This window comes from Punica granatum, chromosome 5 (assembly GCF_007655135.1).
Source record: "Punica granatum isolate Tunisia-2019 chromosome 5, ASM765513v2, whole genome shotgun sequence".
In the NCBI taxonomy this organism is placed as follows: Eukaryota; Viridiplantae; Streptophyta; class Magnoliopsida; order Myrtales; family Lythraceae; genus Punica; species Punica granatum.
In genome coordinates, this window is record NC_045131.1 from 8,642,099 (window position 1) to 8,663,343 (window position 21,245).

A 21,245-nucleotide genomic window follows, 5' to 3' on the forward strand; every position below is an offset into this window, starting at 1 on the left:
AATTTAAAAATTTTAAAATTAGATTTTTTTCTTAAAAAAGGGGGGGGAACGGATTGTAGATTGTGGAGGTCGCAAATGGGGTCCCCGCAATCAAAATGAAAAATTCCCCAATTTCAAGGCTCTTTTGATTTCGGAGATGAGTGCCACAATTATGACCACCACCCACATAATTAGGATTATGTTGCAGCTGACGACCCCAATTGAGAAATGGTAGCCACCGGCGCAGCCACCGCCATCATTCCCCTTCCCCTTTCCTCTTCTTAAGTTGAATCATATTTCTTTTCTTTTAATTTTTTAATTATTTTTTAATTAAATAAGAACTTGTGGGGTCTACTCGTCCAATCATGTTATGCCACGTAGCATCTTTAACTCCACATTAGCCGTTATCGTTACAATCTGACAGAATAATTGACGTCGTGATAGATACGCATCTAAACCTGAAAACCGTGCCTTTATGTGCTATATTTTAAATTGTTATATTTAGAAAAAAAGTGCAAAAGTCATGCATTTCTATACGACTCTCCAAAAATAATGTTATATTTATGAAAAAAATGTAAAAATTATGTATTTACATATTATTTTTTAAAGATCGTGTTAAATTAAAAAAAATGTTAAATTTCGTGTTTTTTTAATAATTAATTTTTATTTTAATTCCTTTGTGTGGTTGGACGACTATTGGATTAGGCCACTGATCAGTCATATTGCGTGTACGAAGAATCTCCATCACGTTACCCCTGAGAGGGGATGGCTGTGGAGGTGACACGTGTCGATAAGAAAAATTTCAGGTGAACTTGTCTTCTCCTCGTCCTACCCCGTTGGTGAATTTCTAAAGTGGTCCTCTATTTAGTGATGCTCTCGTGTTAATCTTGAAGAAGTTTTTTGAATGATTAATTAATACACCCACCAATAAAATAGATAGATGATGAAAAACTAATTAGTAGTCTCCAAATTTAGATAAAATTTTGATATATGTTAGTTAATTTCCTGAAAAAAAAAACTATAAGGTTATAGTGTTTCTCTCGTATTTTTCTAATTTACATGCGACAAAGAATCATCTTAAAATTACTTGTCGAGTAGTATCATACAAACTTCGTACCAGAAACTATAGAAGAGCACATGTCCGTCAGTTAAGCTAGATGTTTAAGTTACGTAAATGAAGGTTTATGGATCTACGTTGATAGAATGTGACTATATTTTATTTCTTATCGGAATTCGATTGGTTAGGTCAACAAAAAAATTTAGTTATTCTCCCACCACACTCTCATTGGATTCACATAGACGAACCGTAATGGCATTAGAATAGTCTAGTTCCCAAAAAGTTATACCGCTCTAAGACATGATTTGTTAGTGTTGAGGAGTAAAATGATGTAAAAATCCCCACATCGGAAAAAAAATTCATGGATTAATATATGGTTTGGATATCACCGCTTATCAGCTTGAGTTTTTAAGTGGATATGAGCTCATATCTGTATAAGTCCAATGAAAATTTAATATGGTATCAGAGCACAGGTTACGCGTATGCGTGTTCACGCGCGTATGCGCATGCACCCGTACCACGTCAGGCCCAGTTTGTCCGAGTGCAGCCAAAAGAGCGCCTCGTATTAGCCCCTCACTGCCCGAGCACGGAAGAGGAGCCCGGCTCGAGGTCAATTGTTGAGGGCGGGTGATTAAGGGCATGTGACAACGTGTAGGTAAATGACCACACGTTGCACGTGATGGCGGGTATTGAGGAGTAAAATGAGATAAACATCTCACGTCGGAAAAGAAAAAAAGAAAATTTATGGGTTAATGAATAGTTTGAGTACTACTATTTATCAACTTGAATTTTTAACTGAATATGAGCAAAAATCTGTATAAGACCCATGGAAATTTAATAGTTAGATAAGTCATATATATGTTTCCGCTTTGTGCCGCACTTGGGATGACAATCTAATTAACGGTTCTAAGTGATATGTTAGGAATTAATTACGCATCTTAGCGGAATCATAGTCAAGCTTGAAGATATTGTAAAATGACAACAAATTCCTTAATTTCCATCTGCTATATGCTACCTATGCTACGCTACCCATAAAGCATTAGGTCACGATCAGTTGGGTTTCTTCACTTTATTGATGTTTAGTCAATTCCATCTCATTATTTGTATTGGACATGCCTGTTTGAAACCAAGATAATAAGAAAATTCACGATACAGCGTTATGGTTAGAAGAGGCCCATCATCATGTCATATAAAGTGGCTAGCTATCAATTCCAACCGACATTTGACAAAAATGATTTTGAGCCATTTCGGCCTCACACACGAAAATGTAGAAGTCAAGGAACACAACACATGGTGTGTCCTAGGTAGAACAATATACCTATAACATGTTACGATCGAGAATAATTACAATCCAATTAAGCCACTACGATTGCATTAACAGCGGATCTCCTTGGAGTCGAGAAAACCCGTAAATCTTTTCACATGCACAAGATGTTCTTCATAAAAGTTATCCGCATCTCGTATGACCCCACAGCTATTTCTTTTTGTTATTCTTTGGCCCCCATTAGACCAAACTCTACACCTTTCCATGCATATCTATATATATGTATATATGTATATTTTTTGCCGGATATATATATATATACACATATATATTATATTAAAAAAAAAGGGCAAGGGCAACCCATTTACGTGGACAACATAGACATATTCAATCATCCATTCACCAAAGTGAACCTTCGATGTCAACAATAATTCATGGCGCTGCCGGCAGACATATTTTGACAACACAGAAATTGGTCCCCTAGAAAGAGCCAAGTGCACCAGTCGTCTTTCGGTGCATGAAGTGCTCCAAAAACGATATTAATTTGACCAAAAGTCCTTGCTCATAATTTAGGTTGTTTTTCTGTCAAATCTCCCAATAATTGGAGAGAGCTAAAAAATTAATCATAGGACGAGATCCATCTCTAGAAACCGCAGACAGTGTATCCCCCATCGACGCAGATCACCTGTCCCGTGACGTACGAGGCTGCCTGCAGGCAAAGGAACGCCACCACCGACGATATCTCGTTTGGCTCGCCGATTCGGCGGAGCGGCGTCCGTGATAGGAGTTCCAGGTATTTAGCAGTATCCGCCTCCGGGACATCCTTCTGGAAAGAAGAGAAAGGAAAAGGAAAAGAATGAAAATGAGTATCGTTAATTATGGCAATAATGTTTCGTAACGTTGTTGCCACGAAATAAGGGGTGGTTGTGGAAGAACATTACAGGATTGACGATGTTGGTCCTGACGGCCCAAGGTGCGACCGTGTTGACGCGAATGTTGTCTCTTCCCCACTCGCACGCCAAGTTCTTCGTAACTTGATTGATGGCCCCTAATTTGATCAACAACGATGCAGCCGAAAAAAACAAGAGGGAAAAAAATAATATGTATCATTTTCTTATCAATAATTAGAATAATAATTAAAAACAAAAAAACACTGGCCATATATCTGTCTGTGTATATATATACACACATAAGTATATGGACCTTTGGTAGCAGCATAGATGGAAATTGAGGGGAGGGCCATGACGCCGGCGATAGACGAGACAAAGACGATGTTGCCGTCGCCGGCGGATTTGAGGAGTGGGTGTGCGAGTTGGCACAAGTGGTATGGGGACTCGAGGTTTGTCCCCAGCATGCGGGTGTAGTCTTCCACTGTGTGGCTCAATGCATCTTTCAGCACAACTGTGGCCGCATTGTTCACCTGCCCAATTTTTTTTTTTTAACACATAAAAGCAGGCAATGACTCATAATTTTATGTATTTATAAAAATTATTGGGTATTATTAAAGTACAAGTGATGGAATAAGGTGATTATACTGATCATTTCAAAGAGAATTGTACAAGTACCCGGAGCGAAATATATTAATTTCTCCAGCATATGACAACTCTAGTGAAGCTTCAAGAGAATATTATATATACGAGACTAAATGGCTTTTCACTAAGGAAGGGGATTCTCGGCTCGGAACTAAGAGTGTATTAAGCTTGTTTAATGAAGCAAAGAAAAAAATTGACTTGACTTACTGAATAAATCAAAGGAGTTTTCTTAATAATTAAGTAAATATAGAATTACTAATCATTCAGTTTTCTGCGATTCGCTTATCCACACATATATATATTTTTATATTTAGAACGGTGCCCCTAAGTTTTATTTAGTTTGCAAATTGGTCCCACCACCGGTTCATTGAGATCAGTGACATCATCTGAACGATGGTTGCTGGTATAGGGGGCACCATTGCCCTCAATCGTCCCTCTCTCTTCGATTTCAAAGAGAGAGATGGACGAAATCAGAACAGTGGGGCTCCGTCATTGGCCCCCATTGGCACAGAAAAGGTCGCTAGCAACGTATGGGGTCACCTGCGATGGAACCCCCACTGCTCCGATTTTGCTGCCCTTCTCTCTTCGAAAATGAAGTGAGAGAGAGGGAGATTTCTGCTGCGATGGCGTTCGACCCCAACCACCACCGCTTAGACGAGGTCACTGTCAACCTTTGTGCTCATCGACGGCCACCTATGTCACAGTGGTGGGTGGGGCAATCGCTGCCCCTCTCCCCTCCGATTAAAACCAAAACTTGTTTCTCTCGTTTTTTTTCCAATTTATTTTATTTTAATTTTTTTTATAAAAATATATAAATGGGGTAAAAGTGAAAGGAAGTAAAAGTATTAAGCAAATTTTTTAATATATTTTTAAATAACTCCAACTTTTCAGCCTTTAGAATTTTTGCAACCAAGCAATTTTCACTTAAACACTCAAAGCACTTATTTCATTAATTAAGATCTTAAATTTTCAGCACTTAAAATTAAATTGAAACAAACACAATTTAAGATATCTTAGATTTAATTTCTCTTGTCCCTTACCTCTTTTTTTTTCCCTTATTTTTCTATCTTTAGTTAAGTTTTTGTTTTGCCAGTTTAGTTAGACCTATTAGTTTTTCTTGTAACAGGAAAAAAATGAACTCTCACCCTTTGGAAATCAACCTCTATGACATCTTTCAATTTTTGAACCTCTCCTCTCGTCTTTTGTATTTTTAAAGACTGTTGGCTTTCATGTTAAAATGTTTCATATATAAATCATAAATTTATTCGAGGATGTTTTCAAGTGATTTCTTCTCTTTTCGTGGGAATATTCAAATAAGTGAAAATGATTGAAAAAATCATACCCAAGAAAAGAAAATGTATTAAAATGGTCCATGCATGCATGAATTTCTTGTGAAAGCAGTTTGCCCTAAGCTAGCTAGCTGTCATCAATTTTCCATTTGGGACTCTCTTTTTTTTGGGACTACAAAAGAGATTAATGAGTCCAATATAAAAAAATGAAAAAAAAAGTATATATATATATAATTTCAATAACGAGAATTAAATTTAAAATTCGTATTTTCTAAGCGAAAGTATTCATCTCATTTTTCAAACCACTTGTCTTAATTGTGGGCATAAACTATAATATATGCCCCTGCCGGCCAGAGTTCTTTCATAGGCTTTATGGAACGTATACACACACAACTTTCAAAATGGCCGAAAACGTGATTAAGACATCTTATCTCAACAAACACAAAAGAAATATTTGCATCCTAAAATTATTAGTGTTGTTTTAATTTATTTTTTATTTGCACTCTTCTTGCAGTAAGGGACCACATGCTCTGTAATGTGACTCCGGCTCATGACGACGTATAGGGCTTGCAAGGATGAGGCCAAGAGCCTCTTCCCCGGCAATGGCCTAAGAAGAAACTAGAGGTTGCGCAAGGTAATTTTTATAGAGTCATAAAGAAGCATGCATATATAGTACTCACGAGGATGTTGAGCTTCCCATCAAATACAGAAGAAACGGTCTTCATCAGCTCCTCCCGCTGCGGCCTCGAGGAGAGGTCGCATACCGAGCCGCTGACTCGGAACCCCTTATCCCGCCACTCTCGGACTCGTTCATCGAGCTCCACCTGGTTCCTAGAGCAAGTATGAACTGCTGCTCCGAGCGCCGCAAGTTCCTCCACAATCGCAAACCTGTAACAATAAAGTGGGTACGACGAATGATAACACGAGAACTACAGCAATCAGTGGTTATCGATTATTCGACAGCATGGTAAGGAAGAGAATATGGGAACTAATGAACTGACCCGATGCCTCTGGTCCCACCAGTGACCAAAGCAGTCTTGCCTTTAAGTGACCACCTCTGGTCTTTGAAGCTAATCTCCGGACCAGCGGCCATTTGAGTGTTCATTTGCTTCTGATCTCTCCCTCTCTCACTCTCTTCCCCTATGTATTTTATTTATTTTTTGTTTTTCTTCTCACTCTCCGTCTTCTATGGGGCATATATATACATGTATACATAAACCCACAAGCAGGGGACAGCAATTCTTTTAATGCAATTCTTTTTTTTTTCTTTTTTTGGGAGGGGCGAGGACAACACAATTTGTTAAGCTATACACACACACACACACATATATATATCATGCATGGCCAATATATATAGATCTAGAATTATATGAAAATTAAGATATATTCTTAACTTATTTTGGCCAATTATTGTTCCGAAAAATGGCTTCGATTACTAGGCGTTATAAGATATAAAGCTAAATTTTAGTATTAAATGAAAAGGAAAAAAGATCGTTGAAAATGGTAACAGTCATTTACGTAAAAAATTTTGGGTAAGTAATTATGTAAATTTGAGAATTCATTGAAATTTTTATTACAATATATACCAACTCTCCATTTCGATCGAGAGAAACAAAGAAAAGGGGAGGAAAGTGGTGTGGATTTTGTATTGGAGCTTTTTAAAATTTCATATAATTTTTGCTCCCTTCCTTTCCTTTCATTTCCCTTATACCCAAACAAGCTGTAAAAGTATAAAAGATGTTGCATTGATTTATAATATGTGAATTAATTCCAACTAATTAGTAGGTGGTAAAAAATGTTTATTATAAAGAAAATCCAGAGGGTAAAATCAAGTAGCAAAAATCTCAGGGAATAGCATAAATTTATGGGGCAAAAAATTTAATTTCAAATTTTGTACATATATTTAACTGAAACTAGAAATCTGATTGGAAATTACCCTGGATGAGTTAATTCTATCCCTGCACACCCAAGATTGTGTTCTTTCTCAGACCCAGAAAACAATTAGATAATAAAAAAAAGAAGTAAATTATTAATCATATTCCCTTAGGATCATATCATATCTGACCAATTCTTTCGACATCTCCAATAATTGACATTAGAGAAAGTGAAAGGAGAGACAATGTGGGGACTGTAATTTGATTCACTCGGTTACGCCGGTAGGAATCAATTCAGTAGTTACAAACAAAAACTAATAAACAATGTTGTCGAATAGAGCAGCAGTTTATCTGTAACCAGATAGCTCGAAAGGAGTTAGTTTAGCTTAGCTCCGAAGCACAAATAAAATAATCCTCGGTGGGTAGAAACGATGTGAGCACATCGACGAAAAAGTGTCGCGTGCGGGAGATGCCGGAACACGTAATAAAAGGCAAATGCCAAGTCCAAATATCTCTCTTTAAAGTTCTTAGTGATCAAATCTATATATAATTGATCTTCCCAAAATAAATATATATATATATGTACAACTGAACGTTGACATGCATGTCTTGTTTCTCCATACATGGCGAGGGGGAATTTCAAAGTTTTAAATTTTTTTTTAAGATTACAAGGAAAATTTATTAATTTAATACAATGAAATAAAAATCTTAATAACTAATAAAAAGAATATAGGTAGTCCCACAATGAGTATTGAGCGCAGGGCTGAAACCTTGTAAAATTCTACTTGGCCTATAAGTAATTGGATCCATCTCTAATCCAAAAACTCGAGCTGATAGGTTGTGGTACCTAATCACTTATAAACCTGTGGATTTCTCTTTAATTTTTCCATGTGGAATAATATGTCTCAACACCCACCCTCACGTGGCAACGTGTGGCTTTGATACTTTACCTACAAGTGTCACGTGGACTTGAACACCTACCCTCAAGAATTGACTACGAGTCAGGACTGGACTTTTGTGCTCGGGACTTAACCACGAGGTAAAATTCTTCTTACACCTCGGGCGAGAGGAGGGGGGATAATTGATAATGAGGCCACACTTGAGTCGAACTAAGATGAGACGCAATTTGGCCGCCTCGAAACTAGACTTAGCATGGTGTGAGCTCACATGTGCGCCCGAAAGCGTAATCCGCTTTGATACCATGTAAAAGTCCACTAGACCTATAAGCAATTGAGCCAATCTCTAACTCAAAAACTCGAGCTGATAAGTTGTGGTACCTAATCACTTAGCCCGTTTGATTTCATAATTTGATTTTAAGATTTTATCTCTAACTTTAACTCTACTCACTACACAACAAAAGTCAACAATACAATTATTACTTTTTCATTTTTCTTCAAATTTTTTAACCATTCAATTCAATTTTTAATAATAAATTCTCTCAACTATTCATTATTTTTGCATATTTTTTCTCATAATTCAACATTACAATCATTACAAATCAATTAAAATCAAAATTCAACTCAACTCAACTCTGAAATCAAACACACTATTATAAACATGTGGATTTCTCTTTAGTTTTTCCATGTAAGATAATATGTCTCAACAAACCTCTTGATTACTAAGCGAAAGCGTGCGACGCTGCGTTACACCCTCTTTGATTCAATGTTATAAAAGTTAAACAAAGATCCCTATAAATGGCACATATCCATTTTTTCACTTTATATATTCTTGGCCGAGTGATTCTATATGAAGCAAACCGTCTTTCAGCCCGATGCCATCTAGGAGTCCAGCCGACCATAACGGGGCTGTCACCTCACTTCATATTGACAATAGAACTTTTGGTTCTACATGTTTGAAATAGTGCAGTCCTCTGTTCGAATCGTAATTGACAAAAGTTCATATTTCCTTGTCGTGAATAATGTCACCACGATTGATTTGCCCACTCTCAGGGTTCAAATTCGAGGAGACTTAGCATAGCCTTCAATCATTACTAGCTAATGCAATTCGAGATTTGATTGCCATTTTATAAATTGGAAAAAGAAAGAAAAAGCAAAAGGTCTATTGATCTCGAGGGCCAAGACAAATTTCATGGATGGGAGGCAGCTGGTCGGGTGTAACCATCTGAACCGTGCCAATGGATGGGGAGACATATGGACAGAGACAGAGCATTGACATTCCCAAAAGGCAGTGAGACATCCGCACATTCGAGGTGAGCCCATTACTTGTCATGCCCTCCCTGCCAATGATATATATATATATATATATATATTTGTGCATATTTATTTTTCGATTACAAGATAAATTCACAATTCAGTAATCATAAAAAAGAGAAGGAGAAATAAAAATATATGAAAAAATGTCCTTGATGATAGATGAAACTCATTCTTAACCTCATAATTCGAAGTCGAGTGCGACTATCTCCGCACTAAACCATGTGTCACTTTTGTTTTCCTTTCACATAGTAAACATCTCTGACGGACAATAGATTTACTGCTGGCAAGTCATGTTTTCTATTCCTCCCTTCCCCTTTTGCTTTATAACTTCTTGTCCGAAAAGTTTTGAGGGCGTGGCCGGCACAGATATGTGGTGCTTCCCTTTCCCCAACGAGTGGTATAGTCACAGCCACCAGTTCTAAATCTAAACGGATAAAACGTGCATGAAAATATACGTACCGTATACGATTCATCAACTCTGTGTCAAGATTCAGCGAACAGATAAAAGCGTGACGGTGATATATTTTAGAATTGTTAACTATTTCACTTCGAATAATTTAATATTATATCTATTTGGCACAGACGATGTGATGATATGAACTCTAATTAAAATTCGGTTTAAAATTAATCGGTGATATCGCATAGGTTTGGAGAAGAAACTTATCCTTCACTAAAAAAACCCGCGTTTATTATATATGCAAATTCAGGAGCTTCGAGTGGATGATATATACAGTTTGACTTTGAAACCTCCATTTAAGAGAATCCAGTGGAAAGAACAAGATGAACATGGGAAAAGAAGTACAACCATGCATAAATAAATATATATATATATATATATATATACATACACAAACATCAATATTATAAATAAACAAAAATTTGATAAGACTACCGAAAATATATACGTAAATTAACATTACTAGTAAATATGCATAAGTGTTTCACCCAAAAAAATTGACATATACATATATATTTTTTTGGATAAATTATATATATTATTTATTTGTGAGAAAGAAAGTTATACGTCTAACTTTACTTCTTACATAAACGCACTTAATAACACTAGTGAATTTACGCATGCGTTGCATGTTAAACCTTCTTGGATAAGGTTAAAATACATAATACTCGAACGACATAATATATGCTTGTAAAATGATACAAGAATTAATGGGTCAAAAGATGTTGATGAGTTCAAAATCAAGAAAATTTTTTAAAGTGTATATATATATATATATATAAGTTATAAGTAAATCAATAGTCTTCTTTTGAGTGGATTTATAACCATTTCTAGTCATAAATTTATTTTTACTTTAAGTTATAAATAAATAAAATAAAAAATAATTAATAATATCTATAAGGGTTGGAGACATTTAGAAGAGTCGTACTTTAGAGGAGATGTATAAAACTTAACTCAGCTGAGGCAATATATAATAGAATATATGAGACAATGAATGTTAAGATGAGGAATAAATAGAAAGTCGAAAATGTGTGAGAAAAATCATACTAACAGTGCACGCCAAAAGTGTGTAGTAAAATGTATGAAAAGGAAGGTAAAAATTCATGAAGGATATAGGTATTTTTTAAAAACAAAAAATAAGGAAACAAGAAGTTTTGAAAATAATTACGTGATTTATAGCGATGAGACAAAAAAGTATGAACATGTTGGCACAACAAATTTTGAAAACGAACATATGGTGCAACGAAATTTTGAAACTAATGGTTATGAAATAATAATATAACAAACATACATGTAATGAATGGTTAACTCAGTCGAAAGATATATGAGGTAATAAAATATCGAAAATGAGTAATGAATAAAAAGAGTAGGTGTGTATATATATATATATATATATTGAAAATGTACTATCAAAATTCACGAGACGAAAATGTGTGAGAAAAAGTAATGACGATATATGGACATTTTTAAAATATTAAAAATTAAAGAAATTTACAATAACTTTTAAATACATATATGTATGTATGTATATAGTATAGATATAAATAAGTTAATTAGTGCACATGGCACAAGAAAAAAAAAGGTTCAAATGATAAATACAACAAATAATTGCCAACAAATAATTTTCTCTTTTTTAACGCTCTCACTCTTCCCTTTTCTCTTTTGCCTCTCAAGACAACAACCATACCTCTTTCTTCTTTACAGCAAATTTGAAAAATGTTCAGATTTAGCATCTCTACAAGATATTGAATGATGGATGGGAGTTTTTGTAGTTATTTATATTTATTTAAGTAGTTAATCGATATGTTTAATGAATTTTGTACGTAGTGCGGCTTTGCATCCAGTGTGTGTGTGTATATATATATATATATATGTATGTATGTATGTTATAACTATATTCATATTACTAATTGGAGAAGTGTGGAAGTTGGTATAGCATTCTCTTGCCGATTTTGCATATCAAAATAACATAATCAATTACTACCCACGAAATTAAGAACAAATTAGTAAATTTGTACACCCTTTAACTGCCAAGTAACTAATTATTACCGCAATTCTCTCCCATTTTTCACAATTCTCTCTCCATTTTCTCTCTACTCCTGCTCAAAATGCTTTGTTTAGCATTTGAGTTGAGTCTTAACTCAACTCTATTTTAACTTTGAATATATATAAATTAATTGGGTTGTAATAATTATATTGTTGAATTATAAGAAAAAGTGTGAAAAAGTAATAAATAGTTGAGTGAAAGTAATGATTTTATTGTTAAAATTGTGGAAAAAATAATGAATAGTTGAGATAATTTAGTATTAAAAATTGAATTAAATGGCTAAAAAAATTAAAGAAAAAGGAAAAAATAATAATTATGTTGTTGAACTGAAGATAAGTGAAGTTAAGTGGAGTAGAGTTAATTTTTCTTTTTATTTTCATAAATAGTTTCATTAATTAATATTACAAAAACCTTGCACACACATTAAAAAAAATTGTAAAAATTGATTATAATTCTTTAAAAAACTTGAAAGCAGAGAAAATAATTACGGTAATCCGTAAGTAGTATGGGTATGTGTCTTTTTTATATATATATATATATATATATCGTCATATATTTACTCTCTTTTTTTCCGGTGACTAATCGCCATATATACATTTAGTAAGTTCTGTCTCAGTATACCAGTTCTTGCTGGTATATTCTTTCTATTTCCGCTGAAACCAATTGAGTGAGGACAGTCTGGACAAATCCAATTTTGGGCATATGATGCTTTTATATATGTGGGCACTTGGATCCATATTCTTAATTAATTAACCCCATATATAGATGATACAGTAAGATCCAATTAATGTAATTGAAGTCAACTATATTGTTTCTTGTCTCATATATGAGCTTGTCTTGCGTGAGATGGACTTAAATTTTTGGAAATCATTTAAACCGATATGATGATTCGTGGAGGGAACGCAGTGTCACGTCAACTTATTGTACAATTTTCGGCTGAAAGTGTAAATTAGGTGTGTACTCATGTTCAATCTTTGTATTAGCTAGTTACGTATATAAATTGCATTCAACTATTCTATTGCAAATTAACTATATATGGTTGACTTCAAACAGTGTACATTTTGACCCAGGAAATGTAGACAATAGTTCTACCTAAGCCCATCAGTTCATGAAATTTCTGTTAATTTCCAAGCCCAAGATATATATATATATATATATATATTTAATGATGGCATGGAATTGTTCTATATATCTTTTCTGAGCATAAGCTTGGCGCATGATTGTTCCTTTTTGGGGAAAAAATTTTGTGAAGTGCTCCCGATGAAATTCTTGGGTCGATATCTAAGGCTTGGCCATCTAATTTTGTATATTCTGAAAAGATAAAACTCTCTTTATCATAATATTATATATATATATATATACACACACATAATTTAGTTAAAACTAGTTAATATTCGGGCATTGTGCCATAATTCTTTGTCAAAAAATTTAAAATCATGTTGACGGCGAATAAACAAGTATAATAGATAAATTAATAAACTATATAGTAAAAAATAATAAATCTGTAATACACAGGTGGGTACACATGAAGAGCGGATGATATGATGTAGAGGTTATAATATACGGAAATTCAAAGTGATCGATAGAAAGACGACGTAATAAAATGAACTTCCGTATCTCCCATTTATAGAATATTTAACACATTGAACTTAAACATGTTATATATCTCAATAAATATTTTCAATTATCAAGATAAATTTTTCATTTTTCAAAATATTCTTATATTATATATTATTACATACAAATGATATAGACAAATATTTGAAATACGATGAATATAACCCAAGTGAAATTTAGTAAGAGTTCATTTAACTTGAATTGAAAAGACAATTAACATGGAGCTGAGTGTTTGTGATTTAGCTTACGTGGCTCAACCATGTATCCGCTTGTTGACTTTTATATATTACAATCGATATGTGGAATATGTATTTTATGATTATTAATGAATCACATGATGCATAAGAAAAATAAATTATTATTTTTTAAAGTTATCAATGAAAAATAAAAATAAAGAAGAATAAATTTTTTGAGATTTATTAGATTATTAATGTTTCACTTACCAAAATTACAGGGAATCTTCAAGATAAGAGTTCCCATATAGATTATAGTTAAAAATATATATAGATGGATAGATATAGGTATACATATGCATTCTAAAACTATTAATAAATCACATGATGCATAAGAAAACTAAAATTTTATTTCTTATATACATATTTCAATATAATTAAAATAAATGTAAAAGAGAAGAAGAAATCAATGAATTTACAAGTACGTCCAATCCTGAAATTGTGGGAGGCCTTCTGGGTGAATAAATTCACCATCTCATGGTTCGTTTGTCTTTGATGATCATTAGTATAAAAATAAAAATAAATTCAAACATCTATTTCATTCTCAAACTAATAGACACATTCATGATAAATATAAATTCTCATAGGATAGAAAAAGTCCTATTGATAATTATGAGTTTATAACACATCACTTGCCCCATAACATATTATAAAAAGGAAAATGTCTCGAAAATATATTCAAAAGGCAATATTGGGATTTATGAAGGGGAGAACTACAACGATGGTCTAAAAAAATTTCAATTTTTTGACTTGAATTTTATAAATTTAATTTTAGCACAAAAAAAGTCTCAAATCGATTCAAAAGAAAAAACAATTTTAGCCCATTCTGAAATCAACTATCACGGAATTGGTGATGTAGACTTAACACCACAAATATTGTGACATCCGGCTCATTTTACATGGCTATATTTAAAAGATAGAAAAAAAAAATTGCAAAAGAAGACCCTGGGGAACACATCGGGGCTGAGGGGGCTCCTCTTTCGGCCACACACTCTAATAAAAAGTACCTTCCGAACTCATTGAATGGATTTTTGGATAGTTGAGAATATGACAACCGCCAACCTTTTTTTTTTTTAATGAAATAGCCAACCCTACTTGACTTAGACTATCTACCTAAGCAGGCAGGACAATAAAATTCAATTTCGTAACAAACCACGTCCAAGTTCATTAGTCATTATTAAAGATGATACAATAATGCAATAAACATTAATTGTAGAAATCGAAGAAAATAAAATATAAAAAAGTTCAAAGAATGAAATGAAAAATAGAAATAACGAAGATATGATCGAGCCTGGTTGGAGCTACCATCGCGCCAGTCATCGATGGGCTCAATGATGGCCACCAACCTCATCTACAGTGGCGTTGTTGGAGTCTCCTTTTTATTCTCACTCCCCATCCCAGAAAAGTCGGCAGAATCCTCATCAGGCCTGCGTCTTTTTTATTTTGGAATTTTTTAAAAAATTATTTATATATTTCATGAAAGTTAAAAAAAAAACTAGAACAACATAATAGAAACTAGGACTTAAAATTGGATACAAATAAAACAATTCGAAAAATATGTGCTCAAGTTATTAGCGTGGACTATTAGAAACAAATAAATAAATGAATAAATAATAAAAGTAAAATTGACTTCAAGTCAAGCAAATGAGAGTCCGCCAAATTTAAAGTAGATATAGATATAGATAGATATACATTTTAGAATCAATAAAAAATCACCTTAAGCATAAGAAAAGTAAAGGAGTACTTAGCATAGATATCAAAATGAGAAAAGAACAATAGATGCAAAATGAATAGAAGAGAACTGTTAAATTAATAAATATGTAAAGTCCCCAAATTGTTGGAATTCTTTTAATTCAGTAAATTCATTATATGGTTCATTTTTATTTTGTGATAATTACAGTGCCAAAATAAAAAAGAATGATCATTACTCATTAGAAATTTAATACGCATAAGTTTCCGATATATAGAATATATGATAAGGAAGAAAACGTATCAAAAATAAAATTTCTAAGATAATATTAGAGATTATGAAGTAATATCAAAGTTTTAGGATCAAAATATGGAAAAAAATGTTGCAAAGAAATTTAAAATAAAAATGTACAGAAAAATAAGAGGAGACAACCATAGAAGGATTTGTACGAAGAAGGAAATACAGTCATGAGAATCTTTACTTAGTTAAATAATTATGGGCAAATTACAAAAAAAAACCCAAGTTTTGTAAATTGTCTCAGTTTTGTCCTAAATTTTGTTTTGTAACAAAAAAAATCATAAATTTTCTAAAATGTCTCAAAAATGACCTCCGTTATAACTTCCGTCAATTTTTGCCTACGTGTGACCTACGTGGACTGTTAAAGGGACCCACTAGCCTACGTGTGACCTACGTGGACTGTTAAAGGGACCCACCATTAGCAGCAAAAATTGACAGAAGTTATAACGGAGGTCATTTTTGAGACATTTTAGAAAATTTATGGTTTTTTTTGTTACAAAACAAAATTTAGGACAAAATTGAGATATTTTACAAAACTTGGGTTTTTTTTTGTAATTTACCCAATAATTATTATGTCATTGAAAGGAGCGTATGGTGTATATACACATCGCTTGAAACTAAAAAATTTTAGATTATATTCTCATTAATAGGACCTTTTATGGCATTTTATTTATCTATTTGTTTATTTTTATTTTTTCTTATGGACTTTCTCAGAACCAGGAAAAAAAATTGTTTTAGTTTGTCGAGCAGTATATTTAGCTTAAGTATACACACAGATATAGATATGCATTAAGAATTATTAATGAATCAGGTGATGCATAAAGATTGTTTTAGTTTGTTTTTCTTATTATTTTTTTTACGATTAATTACAATTAGATTATGTTGCAATTCCTTATACAAAATCAAGCATCTATATATGTCTAAACAATCTCTAACTTTTTGTGGATTCCGATATAAGGACGTAGAAATATATCTATAATTTTATAGAATCTTTAAATGTTTTTTCTACATAGACTTATTCAAATCTATGAAGTTTTCCAAATGTATCAACATCGTGATTATTATTTAATCATTATTTTTATTGAATTTTTCATTGACACTATACTTGAATTTATGACTCTTTTTTAAATTAAAATTTTATACAATTTTCCATTCCGATTCAGTTGAGTTTATTTATTTATTTTTATATGAGGGATAAATCTTATTGCAAGCACATATTCAATCTAAAATTTTAAGTTGACATAGATGGCAGAACTCATTCCTCTCATGTCCATGTTTTCTTCTTAATTTTTAAATGTGAGTTTTACCTTAATTCAACATTATGTATATAAATACATATGAATATTCATGTTATCATGTATGATATCGTTATTTTTATTTCATGGAAATGTTTTGAATGTGTTAAATGGGTTGACTCTCGAGCATAAAGCCTATAGTTTTGTTTTTAAAAAAATAGATATGAATAAGATTTGAAATTCTGCAAACAATATTAAGTAAAGGAGAACTTGATGTACTTTAAAAAAATGAAAATATTCGGATTTTATAAAGTTAAAATAAATTAACAATGAAAATACTTTTCATTATTGAGTCTTCTATATAAATAAAGGTATAAAAATATTACTTGTAATTCAAAATGTATGTATCCAATTAGTATAGTTTCTTAAGAAAGATAAAATATAAAGGGAAAAAAAGTATGTTTCGGTGAGTGAAAATAGATATAGGGTATTCATATAATTGCTATTTGTAAAGAAAATTAAAAATATAGGGTATATATATAACTCTTTAGAAAAAAGATAAAATAAATAGATAGAATAAAGTAACGAATGGGGTTAAATCCTATAGAAATCGGGAGAAACATGAGAAGAAATTCTATATCATATGAGCAAAAAATGTGACGTTATATTAGCTTGCAAACGTTAGAAGCTTGCATGTAATAGGGACAAATTTAGATAAAACTTGGTGAAAAAAATAATTTATTTTAGGAAAAACTGGTCAAACCTTAATGATCAAATCATTTGAACTTACGGGTCAATTGGATTTCCTTCTACTTAGCCGAGCTTGGTTTAAAAACACTGAACAAAAGAAGAACATTAAAAAAAAATGGAATGGGGAAAAGGTTCGGTACTTGCGATCTAAATTTGAATAAAAAATATTGCATATGTATTTGTTAATCTAGTACTTTTAATACAATTTTCTTCAGATTTTTCTAGATAAAAATTAAGGAAAAAGATTTTTTTTGGAACTAAGTGGTCCTACTATAACGATTTGATCATTTATTGAATTACATTATACCTTATCTGGTCGGATTTAAGAACATTGAAAAAAAGGAAGAAATAAAAAAATGAACATCGACAAATTTTTTTTTTTAAAGGAAGTGGGGAGAAGGTCCTCACTCGTCCTGCGGTCCCATAATGGGACCATAAACCATTATCTTGGTCAATTTCCACTCCTAATCTCATAATTGATAATTGAACCAGGAATTATTATCTTGATTAATTAGTTAATGGTTAATTTTAGAAGTTAAACTAAAAAAAAAAGGAAAAGAAGGGTAACAAAAGAAGACCTTATAAGAGCTTGAATGTATCTATATATAATATATAATAGTGAAGTAAAAAAGCATGTTCAATGAGGCCATGCCATATGTCAACTCCAGGATTAATAAGATAGTGTCATGTGTCAACCCTTAGCTCTCAATTATATGACTCCATTAATGAGGAAACTTCATTCTAATTAATTATTATAAAAATAATCCATAAAAAATTTAAATAATCATTTAAGAAGTTAATATTTTTAAATTTATACACAGAAAATTAGAGAAGTTAGAGAAAATGAAAGAAGTGAAAATCTCTCCTCACATAGAATATACAACAATCCCTTCCCCCTCTATTCTCTCTCTCTCTCTCTACAATTCCCTCTCTCCATATCTCTCAGTTATTCATTCATTTGTTCAGCCATTAATATTTTTCATAATTTTTCATGAAAATAATTAAACATCGAAGAGTTTTTGGTTAGGGGAGGTGGTGTTTTGTCTTTTGATGCAAAAACATAGAAACCTCCACGAAAATAATAATAATAACAGCCCTATAATGAGAATGAAAATACTACAGGAATGAAAAATAATTTGAAATAAAAACAAATAAAATATGTGAAAAATGTATATGCAATAATTAATTTTCCAAGACAACAAGCAAAAAAATGCAACGCCAGCTCCTTAATATATGTATATATGTATGTACAGATTTTTCTAAAATATATATATATTTCCGCCCTGATGTTGATGGGTAAGATATCATAAATGGATTCAAAAATGACACTTACTATTCATCACTTTTTTTTCCCTAAAATTAACTGGCATGCCTTTCGAAAAAACTAATTTCATGGATTACGAGAAAAAAAACACTATATTTATCATTTTTTATCAATTTAAAACGAGTACTTCTTTGATGTTAAATGAATTAATACACTTATTCGTCATGATAAGTTCTGTACATTAAATTTATCATTATACTAAGGGCATCGGCCAAAAATCAAATACTTGGTTAATATATTTTCTTTCATATCTCAACATAATTTCCTTTATTTTGATTTCTCCTTGACATTTTCATTGGTATAACTCTCTCATAATAACAAACAATTATCTATCACTTAGTTTTATTTTTGTTAATTTCATCCATCCGTTATTAAATGAAGAAAAAAAGATTGTTAATCACATTGTCATCATGTCAACTCTAAGATATATCAATATATCCTATACAATATCTATATGTCTATATATTCTATACAATATTCAATATGGCGTAACATAAGACTTTATGTATAATGCCACGTAATTTTTAAAAACTCAGCTCGAAATGCGCTCTGATCCTTTCAATTGGTTGAAATTTATATTTCGTTGCTCATGCACAATTAATTACTTTTATTATGTAATTAAAAATGTTCCTAAATATATTAAATTAAAATAAACTCTATATAAAAATTAAATAATCTTAAAAATTTTAAAACCTCAACATTAAATTAACCTTTCTTTTCTATATATTTTAAATTTTATAATATATAATAGCAAAACTATTCTCCATTAATTGCCACATATTCTAAAATCCGAAATCCTCAACTCCTCATCATTTCACTTCTTACTTACTTGCACTTAGGATTAAATTAACATGAATAATTATTAGATAGGCTTTCAAATTAATAATTCACAAACTATAATGAGTTTTCCCTGCTTTTTGTTTCTAGTATTTTGTTGGTCTATACCAAAATTTGTCTAGTGTGACTAGAGTAGAGCTTCTTTCATATTCCTTGTTTTCTCTTTCTCCCATGAGGCATCATGTTGAACAAAACTCTTCAAAATTTTATTTCAGTAGAGCTAACTCAATATGATGAATTTAATATTCTTGTAATGTGGCTTAGATTAAGTTATGCAAATATAACAACTTGGACGTTAAAGTATTCCGATAACATAAACTAATTGATATTTTCAAATTTCAAGCAACAAGTTGCATAATATATAATATATATGAAAATAACTCTTTGATAATAAATTCCGTGCAATGCGAGTGTGATTGGGTATTAATAAAAGAACTCTTGGATAAAAAGGGAAAAGAAGGATAACGAAAGAAAACCTTTAGGAACTTGCATGAATACTAAAATTTACTCGTGAATAATAATATTTGGGGTCAATTTCCCAAAAAAATATAAACTTTGCAATTTTTTTTTGTATGAACCTTGGTATTCAAAAGCCTAATTAGGCTCCGACTAATCCAGTTGAGTCGGGTCGGCCAACTAAGGGGTAAAACTCTCCCAGCATGGATATTTAGCATTCACAAGGACTCAAACTTGAGATCGTACTTAAGTGAAACAGACGTCGAACCGTTTGAATCGACCCACGTTAGTTATAAACTTTGCAGTTTGTATTCTTTCTAGCATGAACTTTTGAAAATTTCAAAAAAAAAGCACCAACTTTCTAGTACAACTTTTAGAAATTATAAAAAAAGCACAAACTTTTGGTTTTGCATCACATCTAGCATGCAGTGAGCACCACTTGAGTTTTGACGGATTCATTTGACGTGGCTATCTAACGGCGCTTATGTAGTTCACGTTGGATGATCTGGCGAGTCTTCTACACTCTGAGATATCTCTTACCTTGCCTGCTGGTTCAATTGTTCATACCACATTAAATGAAAAAAACTAATTACAAAGAGATCATTCATGTTCCTACCACCAATACCGTTCAAGTCTACCTCATCAATACTGGAAATGTGTTTCCTATTATTTCATCATTGGAACTGCAGTCGGTGAATAGTTCAATTTACTAGCTCATGAATTCGACATCACTATTGAACGGCTGGCGATAATGTCACTAGTAGTTCATCAAACCTTAAAGTGTAGAAGACTCGCCGTGTCATCCACAGTCAGTCACATAAGCACCGTTAGACAGTCAGAGGAATCTGTCAAAATTTACGGTGAAAGTCACTTTATACTAGATGCGATACAAAATCAAAAGTTTATGCTCTTTGTTAATTTATAAAAGTTCGTGTTAGAAATAATACTACAAAATTGGTGTTTTTTTTAATTAACCTTTACTATATATAACTCTTTAAAAAGAAATTGTGTCGCATGTCTGACGAGGAGAGCTGACCTTGGAATTATCAATTAGCCTAAGAGAATAGATAGATGGGTAGATAGATGGGTAGATA

General features: G+C 32.1%; 1 protein-coding gene across 1 annotated transcript; it reads right to left on the reverse strand.

The window, feature by feature from the left end:
- Positions 1–2,663: 2,663 nt before the first annotated feature.
- Positions 2,664–6,446, reverse strand: LOC116206941 (tropinone reductase homolog). The gene is made up of 5 exons (XM_031539780.1): positions 6,123–6,446; positions 5,802–6,009; positions 3,504–3,720; positions 3,242–3,348; positions 2,664–3,126 (listed from the first exon to the last, which is right to left on the reverse strand). Exons 1-5 carry the CDS (start codon positions 6,224–6,226, stop codon positions 2,944–2,946), a joined length of 819 nt encoding a protein of 272 aa, XP_031395640.1. The 5' UTR covers positions 6,227–6,446; the 3' UTR covers positions 2,664–2,943.
- Between the last annotated feature and the right edge of the window lie 14,799 nt (positions 6,447–21,245).